General features: G+C 36.8%; 1 protein-coding gene across 2 annotated transcripts in view; it reads right to left on the minus strand.

Moving 5' to 3' along the window:
- CUBN (cubilin) overlaps positions 1–15699 on the minus strand; it is a 273247-nt gene that overhangs the window by 212138 nt on the left and 45410 nt on the right. For both annotated transcript variants that reach the window (XM_042945004.1, XM_042945005.1), the window contains 4 exons: positions 6394–6538; positions 5999–6177; positions 3459–3624; positions 2894–3110 (listed from right to left, as the gene is read on the minus strand). In XM_042945004.1, the coding sequence (XP_042800938.1) occupies positions 2894–3110; positions 3459–3624; positions 5999–6177; positions 6394–6538 (707 nt within the window). The remainder of the gene's footprint in view (positions 1–2893; positions 3111–3458; positions 3625–5998; positions 6178–6393; positions 6539–15699) is intronic.

A 15699-nucleotide genomic window follows, 5' to 3' on the forward strand; every position in this document is an offset into this window, starting at 1 on the left:
TAGAATTGTTTTCAGAATTTTGAGTTAGTATACTGTATAGAAGAGGCTTAGAACAGTGCCTAGAATAGTGAGCCCTATAGAGGTGGACTCTATTATCTTTAAACACCTGGCCTGTGCAGAGGTAAAAGTTTGGTTACTGAGCCATGGTAAATTTTTGCCTAATAGAATGAATGTGACTCAGAAAAACTATTCTAATAATGCTGAAAATAGAGAGTAATGCTCAAATTAATGCTGAAAGATATTCCAAGAGCTTATTTCTAGAGAAACACCTATGAGAGTGATTAGAAAATAGAAATCTCAAATCAAAGCAAATTAACCAAATGGAATCAAAGTAAATTAACCAAATGGAATCAAAGCAAATTAACCAAATGGAATGGCATGGGAAAAATATATAAAAACAAAAATAAGAGGTAGTGTTGAATATGGGAAATAGATGAGTTAAGTTCCAAGGGAGGAAAAGAAAAATCTGCATTGTTAAAGGATTTAATATCTCGATCAAAACAAAGGTAAGTGAATGAAAAATTTACGTCTTTTTTTTTTTAATTTTTTTTTTTAACATTTATTTATTTTTGAGACAGAGAGAGACAGAGCATGAATGGGGGAGGGTCAGAGAGAGGGAGACACAGAATCTGAAACAGGCTTCAGGCTCTGAGCTTTCAGCACAGAGCCTGACGCGGGGCTCAAACCCACGGACCGTGAGATCATGACCTGAGCTGAAGTCGGCCGCTTAACCGACTGAGCCACCTAGGCGCCCCTACATGTCTTTTTATATGCACATATTTACCAAATTTGGGCAAGATTATTACAGCTTATGTCACTCTTCAAAAATTATATATTTTTCAGTGACTATGATCAAGTCTCATAAAAAAGAAGAAAAATTGTAAAATGAAAGATTAAGAGAAAAAATGAAGAGGGAGAAAAAACTAGGAGAAGGAATAAGTTTAAGAAAATAATGAATAAAGGGAAAATGTTTAAAATAGATGAGAAAAAATAAAATGAAATGTAAGAAGAAATAAAAAAGAAATCATCAGATCCCCATTTCCAACAAAGATGTAATAACAGGGGCTCGATATAAACTTTTACATGAAACAACTAAAAATGTGGACAAAATATATAAAGCAATGGATCTCAAGACACTGGAAATCAAACAAGAAGGACAATGATTCTTCAGAGACAACAAACAAGTGAGTTTGAAAGCAAAACTGGAAATGATTAAGTTGTTCCCAGGTAACTTAATATATCCTTAAAGAAAGCTCAACATATGTGGAATTTAAGAAACAAAACAAACAAGGGGTGCCTTGTTGGTTCAGTCAGTTGAGCATCTGAATATTGTTTTTGGCTAAGGTCATGATTCCAGAGTTGTGGGATCAAGCCCTGCGTTGGGTTCCACACTGAGCATGGAGCCTGCTTAAGATTCTCTCTCCCTCTCTCTCTCTCTCTCTCTCTCTCCCTGTCTCTAGCTCTAGCTCTAGCTCTTTCTGCCTTTTTCCCTACTCTCGAAAGAAAGAAAGAAAGAAAGGAAGAAAGAAAGAAAGAAAGAAAGAAAGAAAGAAAGAAGCAAGCAAAGGGGGAAGAAAAGGAGTGAGGCAAACCAAGAAACACACTCTTAACTATAGGGAACAAATGGTGGTTACCAGAGGGGAGGTGGGTGGGAGGATAGGTGAAATAGGTGATGAGTGCACTTGTGATGAGCACTGGGTGTTGTATGGAAGTGTTGAATCACTATACTGTACACCTGAAACTAAAATGACACTGTATGTCACTAACTGGAATTGAAATAAATACTTAATAAAAAAATAAACCTCAAAAACACATATAGGAATACAATAATGTCCAGTACACAAAAATACGAATTTGAAAAAATATCTGGCATCTTATCAAATATTACCAGGCATGAAAAATAAGAAAGTACAGTCCATAATGAGAAGAAAATTTTATCAATCAGAGCACAGCAAGAAATGACATCGATGACTGGATTAGCAAACAAAAATATTAAAATAGTTATAACTGTATCCTAAAGATTTAAGAAGCAAGAAGAAAAAAATAATGTGTAGATACATGGAAGATATAAAGATGGCCCAAATTGAATTTCCAGAAATGAAAACTATAATGTCTAAGATGAAAGATACACTTGGTAGGATTAATAGCATAAGAGACACTGCAGAAGAGAAGATTAGCACCCTCGAATACACAGCAATAGAAGCTTTCCAAAATGAAACACCCAGAGAACAAAAACTCAAAATCTAATGAACAGAGTTCATGAATGAATTCTGAGACAATATCAAAGGGCCTAAGACACCTATAACCAGAGTCCCCAAGGGGACTAAACTAATGGCCCCCAAATTTTTCAATTTGATAAAACTACTGTATTTCAAGAAAAAGTATTTCAAGAACTAATGGCCAAAAAATTTTCAATTTGATAAAACTATAATCGCTCAGATCCTAGAAGCTCAATGACAAAAAATTATGCTAAGAAAAGCCAGACCCCCCCCCCAAAAATACATACAATATAATTCCATATTTATACAACTCCAGAATATGCAAGCTAATTTACAGCAATAGAAATGGTGGTGCTTTCCTAGGGGTGGGGATGAAGGATGGAAGTAAGGAATTATAATAGTCAGAAAGTTAGAGGAGTGATGGATGTGTACATTACCTTGATTTTTGTAATGTTTTCATGGGTATGCTTAACTTACACAAAACTGAATGGCTGAAGACTAAGGCTACAGAGCAGTAAGTAGTGAAGCAGAAATGGTCATTAAGAAGCGTGTTGATCTCATCTGGTTTTTATGACACAACATGGTACATTTTAACATCCTTCAACACAATAGGAAAGAAAGAAAGCAGGAAACTTTTGTGTTAAGAAAAATAAATAAAAACAAAACATTCTCACCTCCCAAGAAATGTCCCAGAACCAGTGTCATAAACTTCCAAGTAGTCATTTGTGCAATTGTAATGAAACTCCAGATGAAATCTCCTGAATATCAAATGAATCAGGTAGCCAGGTTGGACTAATATATGCCAAGTACAGTTGATGCCATGAGGGTAGATATTTGGGTGGCCAGGACTTTGAATGATTCCTGTTGATTCTGTGAGAATTTTTCCACATGCTGTTGAAATAAAAATAATCATCATTATTAGAACCAGGAACCAACAAGCTACCTGAAAATTCAAACTAAAACAATTGGACCATAACCTCTTAAAAGCTGAAAAAGAAAAATGTTCCCCATATGCCACTTAAGTGAACTTAGGTCCTCCCTTATTAATAGAAATCAGTTAACTATTGATATGTACTGATTAAGAAATATATTTTTTCTTTGGCTTTGAATGTACTTTAAAATTTTTACAATGTAGATAACTACACATCTACAGTGTAGATGAATTTTCTATAATAATTTATTTCCACTGTTTACTTTTTCTGCCAAGAGACAAAGCAGGAGAAAAAATCAGTATCTTACCTAATTCTGCAGTACTGAATTTAGCCATGAAACCACGATTTTCAGTAGAAGAACTTTTCACAAATATGACATAAAGAAAATTGTACACAGATGTTATAAATGAAGGTATGTCTGTGCCACAATATTTTTTATTTTCAGGAGAACCCAAAATGGAACTACTACCAATCTAGTAAAAAAAAAAAAAAAAAAAAAAAAAAGATATATTTAAATTTATTTTGTTAGGTATTATTTTTGAAAATTGCTTTGAAAATAATTATTTTTGAAATATTTTTATCAATGCAGTAAAAATAAATTGTAGCCACCACCAAAGAAACTCTATATCCATTATCAGTCATTCCCCATTTCTGAACCCCAGGCTCAGATTGTCCATTCTGGGCATTTCAAATAAATAAAATCACACACTACATGGTCTTGTGTGACTATCTTCTTTCACTCCATCTGTTTTCAAAATTCATCCATGTAACATGTGTCATTTCTTCATTCCTTTTTAATGACCTATAATATTCCATTATATGGATATACCACTTTTATTAATCCATTCATCATTTGATGGAAATTTATATTGTTTCTACTTTTTGGCTACCAAGAATAATGAGTATAGTCATTTATGTATGAATTTTTGTGTGGACATGTATCCATTTCCTTTGGATATACACCAGAAGTGGAATTCCTGGATCAAATGATAAATGATAATTTCTAGATCAAATGTTTATTTTTTTGTGGAACTTGCAATTGTTTTCCAATGTGACTGTACCATTTTATATGCTTACTAGCATTGAAAGTGTAAAAGATTCCAATTTCTCTATATCCTTGTCAACACTCATTATTTTATGAGTTCATGATTATAGCCATCCCAGTGCTTGTGAAGCAGCATCTCATTACGGTTTGATTTGTATTTCCCTGAAGATTAGTGATACTGAGCATTGTTTCATATGATTATGGGGTATTTGTATATCTTCTTTGGAGAAATATATATTTAGATTATTTACCCATTGTAAAAATTAAATTGCTTTTAATTTTGATGAAGTCAAATTTTTCTATTTTTTCTTTTGTTGTGCTCTTTGTGTAATATCTAAGAAGGCTTGGCCTAACCTAGGTGACAATGTTTTCTTCTAAAGTTTCATTGTTTTAGCTCCCACATATAGGTCTATGATCCATTTTTAATTAATTTCTGTGTATGGTGTAAGGAAGAGGTCTGCTGTCATAATTTTGCATGTGGATATTAAGCACCTTTTGTTGAAAATACTATTTTTTCTCACTGAAATGTTGTGGCACCCCTTTCCAGAACCATAAAGGTTGCTGGCCATAAAGGTATGGATTTATTTCTATATTTCCAATTCTATTCTATTGTTCCATATTTTTGTCCTTACTCAACTAACATACTATCTTTATTACTGAAGCTTTGCTCCAGGTTTTGAAATTGGTTAAGTGTGAGTCTTCCAACTTGGTTCTTCTTTTCCAAAAATGCTTTCTGGCATTTCCATATGAATTTTACAATCAGCTTGTGAATTTCTGCAGAACGTGCCAGCTGGGATTTTGATAGGGATTAAATGGAATCTTGAGATATATTTGGGGAGTACTACCAACTGAACAACATTAAGTCTTCTAATCCATGAACATGGGATGTCTTTCCACTTATTTAGGTCTTTAATTTCCTTCAACAATGCTTTGAGAGCACAAGTTTTACATGTCTTTTTAAAGACATATTTCTCAATGTTTATTCTTTTTTTATACTGTTGTAAATGGCATTGTCTGCTTGGTTTCATTTTCAACTTGTTCATTGCTAGTGTATAGAAAAGCAAATGACTTTCATATTTTGATCTTGTATCATGCAACTTGCTGAATATGTTTGTGTGTGTGGATTCCTTCTAATAGTTTGTGTGTATGTATGTGTGGATTCCTTTTGATTTTCTATATACAAGATCATGTCACCTGTGAAGAGAGTTAGTTTTACTCCTTGCTTTTCATTTTGAATGCATTTTCACTCCTTTTATTTGCTCAATTGCCCTAGCTAAAATTTCCAGCATAATATTAAATAGAAGTAGTGAGAACAGACATCTTTGCCTTTTTACTGACAATAAGGGCAAAGGATTTAGTGTTTTATCATTAAATATGATGCTAGTTATGGGCTTTTTATACATGCCCATTTTGGGATGAAGGAAGTTCCCTTCTATTCCTAGTTTGTTGAGTATTTTTATCATGAAAAGGTGCTGAATTTTGTCAAGTGCTTTTTTTGCATCTATTGAGGTGATCATGTGGAGAGTTTTTCCTTTATTTTATTTTACATCACTGATTTTTGAATATATACCAACCTTACATTCCTGGGGTAAATCCCAGTTGGTCATGGTGTATATTCCTCCTTATAGCAGCTGAATTCTGTTAGCTAGTATTTTGTTGAGGATTTCTGCATCTATATTTATAAGAGATATTGGTCTATACAAACTAGTTTTGTTTCATATAGCTGATCTGAGGATAACATGACATAATATTTTTAATTATATTCCGCCAAATACAAATATCCAAAGTTATTTCACTCTTACCTCAATATAATCTGTATCACAGTGGGCAGAATTTCCTATTTCAAAGGCAGTGAAGTTGAGAATAACTACTTGGCTTTGGGGTTGGTAGATTGTCCACCTGCAGACCCTTTCTCCTGGGTACACATTAGGATAAAAAGGTGAGCGAATGACCCCTTCTCCAGTTAATTCTCCGCCACAAGCTGTAAATATGAAAACGATAGTAGAGTTTGTTCAGAGATAAATGATTTTTGCCTTCACGTTCATTGCGAAGTTTAATTCTGCATAGAAATATAAAGGAATGCAATCTTACTATTAGAATTTTTTCCTTGCCACTAAAGGACATAAAAATGACTACATTATTTCAAGAAATTAAAATGTTACAGTCAGACAAATTAGAGACTTAAAAATTTTCTTACCAACTTGATAAACAGCTCTGAAACTAGCTCTTACAACTGAAACATCTATTTTAAGCCTGATCCAGATACTATTAGTAATGGATTTAATCTGAGAGAGAGTTTCATTGCCACAGGCTTTTCCAAGCAAGGTTTGATCATCTCGAACCTAAAGAGAAAAATAAAACATATCTGTAACCCTAATCAACAAAATTACCTTGGCAATGGTGGATTATTTGGAGATGAAAAAATGGCACTTTAAAAAGAAGTTATAATCTAACTTGGGTTACATATTTATATTATTTTTGAAAGTAATCAATGGGTCATTTTTTAGCACCATGCAATAACATTAAATATTGATAGTATCTTAAACCAAAAACAAATCCAAAAGCATGTAAGTATTTAAACTGTTCTCCTAATAATTTCTACAATGTCAAAAGGGATATAAATGTACAACTTCTGATTATTCAGAAAACAACAAAATGTGAGAATATGATATACCAAAATATGCGAGTGTCAGCCACATCTGTAATTAAAGTAGGCCACAGATTAAACTGCTTTTATTAATGAAAGAAAGAGACAGAAATGTAGATTACAGAAAGAAGATTAAAGGAGTCAACTTAAAAAATTGGAAACAGGTATTAAAATGAGGGATAATAATGTAAAAGTGAAACCTAATAAATAAAATACAAAAGAAAGTTGAATTCAAGAATACATTCAAGAACTGTATTGGGGAGGTAGTTTGGGGGATGGGGATATTTAAGACATATCTTTGTCAATAAAGATAAAAGAAAATAAAGAAAAAAATAAACACAAATACACAAATCCAAAATGAGAAAGATGATACAAATACACAGATACTGATACATTCATTTCCTATGAATAATAATTCTTTGTAAAACTCTATGCTAATACAGTTGAATGTTCTGTAAATAATTATTTACAGAAAAAATAGAAATTACTAAAATTATCTCAAGGAGAAGGAAAATAAAATCTGAGTAGACAATAAACCATGGATTAAATTGAAAACATTATCAAATAGCTACGTCCCACCGCCCGCCAAAAAAACTCCCAGGAGATGCTCTACCTTGTCAATTATTTCAAGCTTTTAAGGAGCAGATAATTGTCACATATAATTTGTTCTAAGGTACCCTCACATATGGAACAATCTCCAACTAATTGCTCTCCGAACCATCTTACTAATTCCAACAGAGAATAATACAAATGAAACTATGCATTGATCTCACCTATTTACACCGATATAAAAATCTTAAACGCAATTCTAGAAAAACAAATTCGCTTCATCATTAGGCTTATAAACCAGTCATATGTGGGAATTTGAATAATGCAAGGATTATTTGAAATTACAAGTTATAAATTAAGCTAATCAATGGATCCAGTAAGATAAACCATCTGTTTCCATAGATGTAAAAAGAAAGAAAGAAAGAAAGAAAGAGAAAAGAAAAGTAAAGAAAAGAAAAGAAATGTCAGCATTCCTGTTTATTAAAAGCAAAACTCTTAGAAAGTTAGGAGGAAAAGAAAATTTCCTTCATACAATAAAGACCACCCGTTGTAAATCAATAGTCAGTGTCTTATATTGGCCATAAGCACAGTCTATGGAGTCATACAGACCAGGCCAAAGCCTCTGCACTCTTGAGCAATCTACTAAATCTAAGCCCAACTCATGGGCTTGTTCAAGCAAATACATGAAACACTAGGATGAATTCCTTAGCAAAATGCCTAGTAATAAAAAATGTGAACTGAAGAATAGCTATTGCTATTGTTGACATTTTTAGAGGTGAAACAATAGAGGGTCCTCACAAAACCAGGAATTATTCTACGAATATAGATACTACTCCTGTTACATAGAATTCTTTGGAGAGGTCTAGCCATCCAAATATTAATTCATTCCCTCAACTAACATGATCAAGGCATCAGAAAGTGCCAGGCCCTGTGCAGGTGACGGTGCTGTGAAGGACAGTCAGCACGCTCAAGGATTCTAGAATAAGCAAGCACGTTTTTCTAAGAGCATTAGTGTCATGTTTGGGAAAGTACAAGAGGCTATATTACTACTTAACACGACGGGTCTCGATAGGTAGTGAGACATTTGAGAAATCGGTGAAGGCATTTTTTTGTTTTTGTTTTAATCAGTCAACACAATAGTGGTAAGGCATTATTGCATTTAGTGGCTGGGGACCAAAGACACTAAACACCCTGAAAAGTGAGAGACAGACACACCCCAAAATTCTATTTCCTGTGTGACCTTCACGTAGTGGCAGTTCTGTTACTAAGTATAAAACCTAGCTCTACTTTACATACTAAACCCAAAATATTTTTGCCCAATTTTAACACACACTGAATTTTCCAAGATTATAAGTTTTGTTTTGTTTTCCTGGAAATCTGACAAGAGTTGGTAGCCATTTCAGAAGATTTGTCACCAACCTACACAGCCACGTCAGCCTGGGTTTGTACGGTGGCATTCACAGTGATTCAAAGAGAACATTTAAGGTTTCATTTTGTCTTCTAGTGCAGCTTGCCCAGGCTTTTAACTTAATGACATAAGGAAATATATATTTTACATTATTTCTCCTAAATCCTATACTTCCAGCTTTATTTTTTTATATATATGTGTATTCAGGCTATATCATCTATGATTTTCATTTCAGAATAAAGAAACAAGTAATATAAAAAGGCCTTAAAGGAAACTGACTTTACCCTAAAACCCTGAACTCAAACAGGGCATCATAGAATATTTGTCAGTGGAAATAACCTTTAAGTTGAGATTTGAAGGATTACCCAGGCTGAGGAAAATAGGCAATAAAGGGAAGATTTTAAAAGTCTGATACTCAAAGCAGAGGGCGAGGGGAGGGATATGGTTGCTCACATCCATAACTGGTGGAAGCATATATAAATTTCTGGAAAATAATTCAACTATGTATCAGGAGGAGTCTTCAAAATGTTCATGTGGGACTCAGTAACCTCACTCCTTAACATCCATCATTGGGAAATCATTCGAGATACAGGCAAAGACACACAAGGATTCCGATTGAAGTTGCTCTATAATTAGAATATTGAAAATACTCCCAGTGTCTAATAATAGGAGGGTGATTAAATAAATTATGGAACAGCTGTATGATAGAATCTTACACAGATGTTAAAAATCACATCCCTCTCCACTGACTCGTAACCAAACCAGTTTGTTTCTATGAGCCGTAACATGAATTTTGCATATTGTCTTAAAGTTATGCTAAATATCTCTCTAACCAAACAGATCTCTGGGGGAGGAGATAATGTCTGTCATGCCTTTAGCATCTAACAGACCTTTGCAAACAGGTATTTGACAAACATTTGTTGATTCATTAATTTTAAGGTGTGGTATGATGGTTCAATTTTTGTTAGAGACACAAACATACTGGTTCTTGGAAACCAAGAAGCATGAAACACAGAGTAATATATCACCCTCCTCTCTGATCCTCTGGGACTCCATGCTCCTCTGTTCAGACTGAAGTCTCTCTTTTGCATTTTGCCTGTTAGAAGATGACAAGAAGGGAGAAAAATGGCCAAATAGCATCAGAGCAAGCTAAAGTGGGCCATTCCCCCGGGACCTTGCTGATGAAATTCAAGGATTTTAGCAAGGAGAAAGGCAGCTGCAGTCCAAATGTTTTAAGAGGAACTTATAGGGCTCAAGGGCCCTAAACCTCGAAGGTACAATTGATTTGGGCTGCATTTCTCTCTCTCTGTGGAAATGAAACCTTATTAATTCTGAACGGCAGTATTCTCTGTGGATCCTGGACATGACAATAACTTAACCACAAATCCTTTGAAAGAGACAAATAAAGTTCATCAAATGTTCTAAAGTGATCCCCAATATTTGTTGCAGCCCATTCTGCATTCAATATTATAGGACTTGTAAATTTGCATGCCACCACCGCCCTACAAAAATACACTCTTTTCTTTGTGCTTAGGCACCAGGATAGACTGTATTCTTTTTCCTAAATATTTATATTCCTCCCTGTAAGGGGATCTAACATCTCTGCTCATTGCCATGTAACTTACAGCACCTTCCCATGGAGAATTAATACTTATTCTTTCCATTGACTGGGCTTGGACTTAGGGTTTGCTTTGCCCAGCATAACATGAGCAGAAGTGATAATGCCATCTATCTCCAAGCAGAAGCTTTGGGAGTAACTGAAGGATTCAACCATCTTTTGCTTTCCTTTATTGTTTTTTTTAATGTTTATTTATTTATTTTTGAGAAAGAGAGAGAGAGCACATGAGAGGGAAGGGGCAGAGAGAGAGAATCTCAAGCAGGCTCCGTGCCACCAGTGCAGAGTCTGATGCAGGTCTCGAACTCATGAACCGTGAGATCATGATCTAAGCTGAAATCAAGAGTCAAGACGTTTAACCGACTGAGCCAGCCAGGTGCCCCTTTTTCTTTCTTTTCTTACGAGATCAAGAACCCGGGTCCCAGGGACAAATGGAACAGAGTGAACTGCCTGGCAACAGAACTGTCACTGACCCAAAACCAACATGTTTATGTGGGCAAACAATAAATGTATGCTGTTGTAAATCATAGAAATTTTTTGTTTGTTATTGTTTTTGATTTGTTGCATTGATTGCTATAGACAGTTTGTTATTGCAGTATAATGTACAGAAAAGTGATATGTATTTAAATCTGGATTATATTGGGGTGCCTGAGTGGCTCAGTCGGTTAAGCGTCGGACTTCGGCTCGGGTCATGATCTCACGGTTCATGAGTTCAAGCCCTGTTTCGGGCTCTGCACCGGTGGTGCGGAGCCTGCTTGGGATTCTCTCTTTCTCTCGCTCCACCCCTCCCCTGCTTGTGCTCTCTCTCTCAAAACAAATAAACTTAAAAAAAAACTGGTTTATGTTAAGAGGTTTTTCTTAACAAGTCAGGTAAAGCCCTGAGCCATCAGAACAAATTCATTCTTTCCAGTGGATCTCATTTGTAAAGAAATGACTAGGGCCAATTCAAAATTCCAGTGTTCTGTGGACCTGGCCCAGGTTTCTCTTTGCTTGCCTTACTTATCCAGCTCAGACTGACTGTTTCAGGCCCAGAGACACAGTGTATAACCCATGACCCATGATCTCTAGCCTATGAAATAACCCAAATGGCTTCTGATTTTTGCATTCTTGGAGAGAAACTGCTCATTGAAACAATAACAACACAAACAGAGTTCTTACAAACGAACTATTTCCTGGAGAGAAAGCTGAAAAGAACTGGGCCGAGAAACACAGTTCATATGCAATTGAAGGTTGAGCCCTTGGAGCCCAGTCAGCAGTAAGCTTTAACATCTGCAGTGGACCAGGTCCCAAAGCCACATCTCAATCCACGTGCTCAATGTGTTTGTATCTGCCATGTATCCAGATATGTTTTTACATAACAATTCCAAAAATCTATTTAAAGTACTAAATGGATTTAATTCAAAGCAACCAAATATGCGGGCATGTAAGCTCGGCCTAACTAAGAGCTGCAGACAGAACCCTCGCATGCCGCAGTGTTTGGACATGCAGCGTCTTGTGAAAGGAGCTTCAGGCTGAAATGCCCCTTAGCTAAATAAAGACTTGATCCTGCAGACCAGTCTCGGGTTAATTTGGGCGTGTAGGAGGAGGATGTGGCCCCACTGCAAATGAGAGGATAAAAAGGTGAGGAATAAGAAATGAGAGAAGCCACGCAGGGATTAAAAGCTATTTCCTTATGTTATTACCATTCATTATTTGTTATTATGTGTCATGATTTCATTTCATTTATTTTTTTTTAATTTTTCTTATGTTTATTTTTGAGAGAGAGAAAGAGAGAGAGAGAGTGAGAGAGACAGAGCATGAGCGGGGGAGGGGCAGAGAGAGTGAGACACAGAATCCGAAACAGGCTCCAGGCTCCCAGCTGTCAACGCAGAGCCGGACGCAGGGCTCAAACCCATGAATTGCGAGATCATGACCTCAGCGGAAGTCAGATGCTTAACCGATTGAGCCACCAGGCGCCCCCTCATAGTTATAATTTTAAAGTGTTGTATGCCTCATGAAACAGTGCCCCTTCTAATATCTCTATCAGTAAACTTACCTTTATCTAATTTTTTAAAAAATCTCCTTTCCCCAAATCAAGAAGACTTGACTAGTTTCACCTAGAAGTGAGAACCTACATGATCTCAAACTCCATTATGTCACCTTCTCCTCCCTTTTTCTTCTCCCCAACATCACGATCATAATCATCCTCCCGTTAACTTTTAGTAACCATTCACACGGGTGCCAGGCACTGTGCTGAAAACGTTCTAATTGTTTCCCTTTCCACTGAGCCAGGCTGTGTTCTTTACCTCCATCTACAAAGTCTTACAAGGTCTAGCTCCTGCCTAATTTTTTTCTCTCCCTCTTCTTTGCGATTCCGGCCACACTAGTCTCTTTACAATTCTGAGTTTGTCAAGATTTTTTTTTTCTCAATTCACTCTCAAAGGCTGTGTTGGCATTTCCAGCTGGAATCATCCTTCTCTTGACTCGTGGCACTCACTGCTAACTCCTTGTCATCCTCAGACCCAAAATGTGACATCTTTGGGGAAGATATTTCTAACCATTCAATTGAAGTCATCAGCCCTATGATTTTCTCCCATGGGACTGTTTCTTTCCTTCATGGTATGTTTCCCAACCTGAAATTATATAGTTGGGTGCTTGCTTGTTTAATATCTATTTTTTTTTCATGTTTATTTCCGAGAGAGAGAGAGACAGAGAGAGAGAGAGAGAGCGAGAGAGCGAGTGGGGGAGGGGCAGAGAGAGAGGGAGACACAGAATCCAAAGCCGGCTACAGGTTCCAAGCAGTCAGCACAGAGCCCGACATGGGCCTCGAACTCATGAACTACAAGATCATGACCTGAGCTAAAGTCAGACACTTAACCGACTGAGCCACCCACGTGCCCCTAATACCTGTCTATTTTAAACACCCGTTGCCAAGCACGGTGCCTGGTATCTAAGTCATTTGATAAATATGTAGAGAATGAATAAATAAATTGATGAGCCTTTTAATTCTTTTGAGAAGACTATATTACTATTCCTGTTATAGATGAGGAAAACTGAGGCTTGCAGATGATACATATCTTGTCCTTAGTAAAAGAGACAGTTGAAGACCTTTTGCGTGTTTCCATGCACTACTGTGTTTGTTTATATCAGAGAGAACTGGCCATCCTCTCGATTTCTCCAGATGGTTTGTAGCACTCCAGATAGGTGCCCTTTCCAACACCCTCTGCATCGCCATGTTCCACCGGGTTTGCGATCTCCCCATGAGCATGCAACTCCTTCACATACAGCAAGGATCCGTTCTGTACAAGGCCTCACACCTCCCAAACTAGGTGGGACTACCATGTCACTCTTTTCCCCGGCTCCCGCTACACCAGGCTATGGGATGCTTTCACCCGAGCAACGGCGTGTTTTGTCACTCCACGACAAAAGACCAGGATGGCCAAGCAACTGTGGAAAGACCGCGCTGACCACAGAGCTAAGATAGCAACCCAGTGTTTCCAGTTGCTGCCAAAACCCCAAATCCAATATGCTCAAGAAGGCAAGCTATTGAATATCACTTCATTTCCCCTTTTTTCCTGCCATCTCTAGAAAGACTATTTCTCTGAGCCAAAATTAATTTCAACACGTGCTTAACTGGAGAACAATACTCCTCGGCCTCCGCTGGTTGTTCGCTTACTGCAGCTGCCTTCCGGTTTCGGTTGTCAGAAGTCTTTCTCTGCCATTCGGGTTTTTACTCTTAAGAATTATTCGGTGAGTCACAGCCATGAGACTGTAACCAGCATGTTCCCTTGAGGATAACAAGTGTCTTCAGGCGGACCAAACGTTGTCGTAGCCCTCCCTCAACCAATCTCAAGGATGGAGATGAACAGCTTCAATGCCTAACAAAAAGCAAAAGGAAGTCTTGTGTGGAGATGTGGGAAAGCTGTGTGGGGCCAGCTGGGCGGGGTGGGGGAGGGAAGGAGTGGGAAGAAGAGGGGGAAGTGATAAAAGATCAGAGGGAAGATAGGTCTCCAGTCTTTCAGCTTGTTGTACTCCCTCACTCTTCCAATTTTTAGCTCCTTCTTTATGAGCTTGAAGATTTTACCTGGACATTGAGTTTCATCATGTCTCACAGATTTTGATACCTAGCATTTTCTCTTTCTTATTTTCTACATTGTCTTTCATTTCATTTTCTATTTCCTTCCTTAACCCAGTAATTATTTAGGAGAGAGTTTATAGATTTCCAAGTATTTGGACATTAAAAAAAATTTTTTTTATCAATAATTCTAGTTTCATTACGTGGTAAAGAGATATGCGTACAATTTTTGTTTTGTGAAGTGGCTGGGATTGGCAAGAGGTCTAAAATATGGCTAATATGGGGGCGCATGGGTGGCTCAGTCAGCTAAGAGTCCGACTCTTTACCTCAGCTTATGTTATGATCTCATGGTTTGTGAGTTCGAGGCCCAAGTCTGGTTCCACACTCACAATGCAGAGCCTGCTGGAGATTCTCTCTCTCCCCACCTCTCTCTCTGCCCCTCCCCTGCTCGTCCATGGAGCTCTCTCTCTCTCTCAAAAATAAATAAATAAATTAATTAATTAATTAAAAATAAAATAAAACATGGTTAATGTCATTCAATGACACTTGAAGAATAGGTACACATTCCCTATATTTCAGACAACAAATTAGTATAACTTACTTCTCTCTATCTTATTAGAGTCTTCAACTCTTCTGTGCCATTGTTCTCTGTTTGCTTTCCACTTCTAAGAAGGAACAACTTTCTCAGAAGCCCTCCTATTTCCTCAGAAGGCACTTCTGCTTCCCCTTCCCTTATCTGCCTCTCTTATGTGGTTCCCTTTCCACTTACCAGAATTCTTGGCTACCAAGGGGTCAGAGGATCCAGGATTGGTCAAGGAGATTCTATTCATTTCTTTCTATATCCCATTTCAAGCCCTGTCCTTAGCATCATATAGGCTTCTAAAATTATTATTCAGCCTACTACTTGCACTCTCTGGGATTAAAAATTAAACTTTCATGACTTCCTTATGTGTCCTTCACTTAGAGTTCTGACGGCTTAAATCACTTATGAAATATTAATGAGAGGTGCTTTTTTTTCTGGAAAGATGCTTCTGCCCGATTCATTGATTTGTTCCATACAATGTAAAAGCTCTCTTTGCCAAAAACAGATGAACTAACAGTTGATCTGTTCTTGCTATGCTCATTATTTTGTTACCAGCCACATTACATCACCCATGGGCAATGTGTGTTTTTAAAAGCAGAAACTTTAGTTGAGAGAGAGATATAAATCCAAGAATTAATTCATAAATG

Source organism: Panthera leo, chromosome B4 (assembly GCF_018350215.1).
Source record: "Panthera leo isolate Ple1 chromosome B4, P.leo_Ple1_pat1.1, whole genome shotgun sequence".
NCBI classification, from domain to species: Eukaryota; Metazoa; Chordata; class Mammalia; order Carnivora; family Felidae; genus Panthera; species Panthera leo.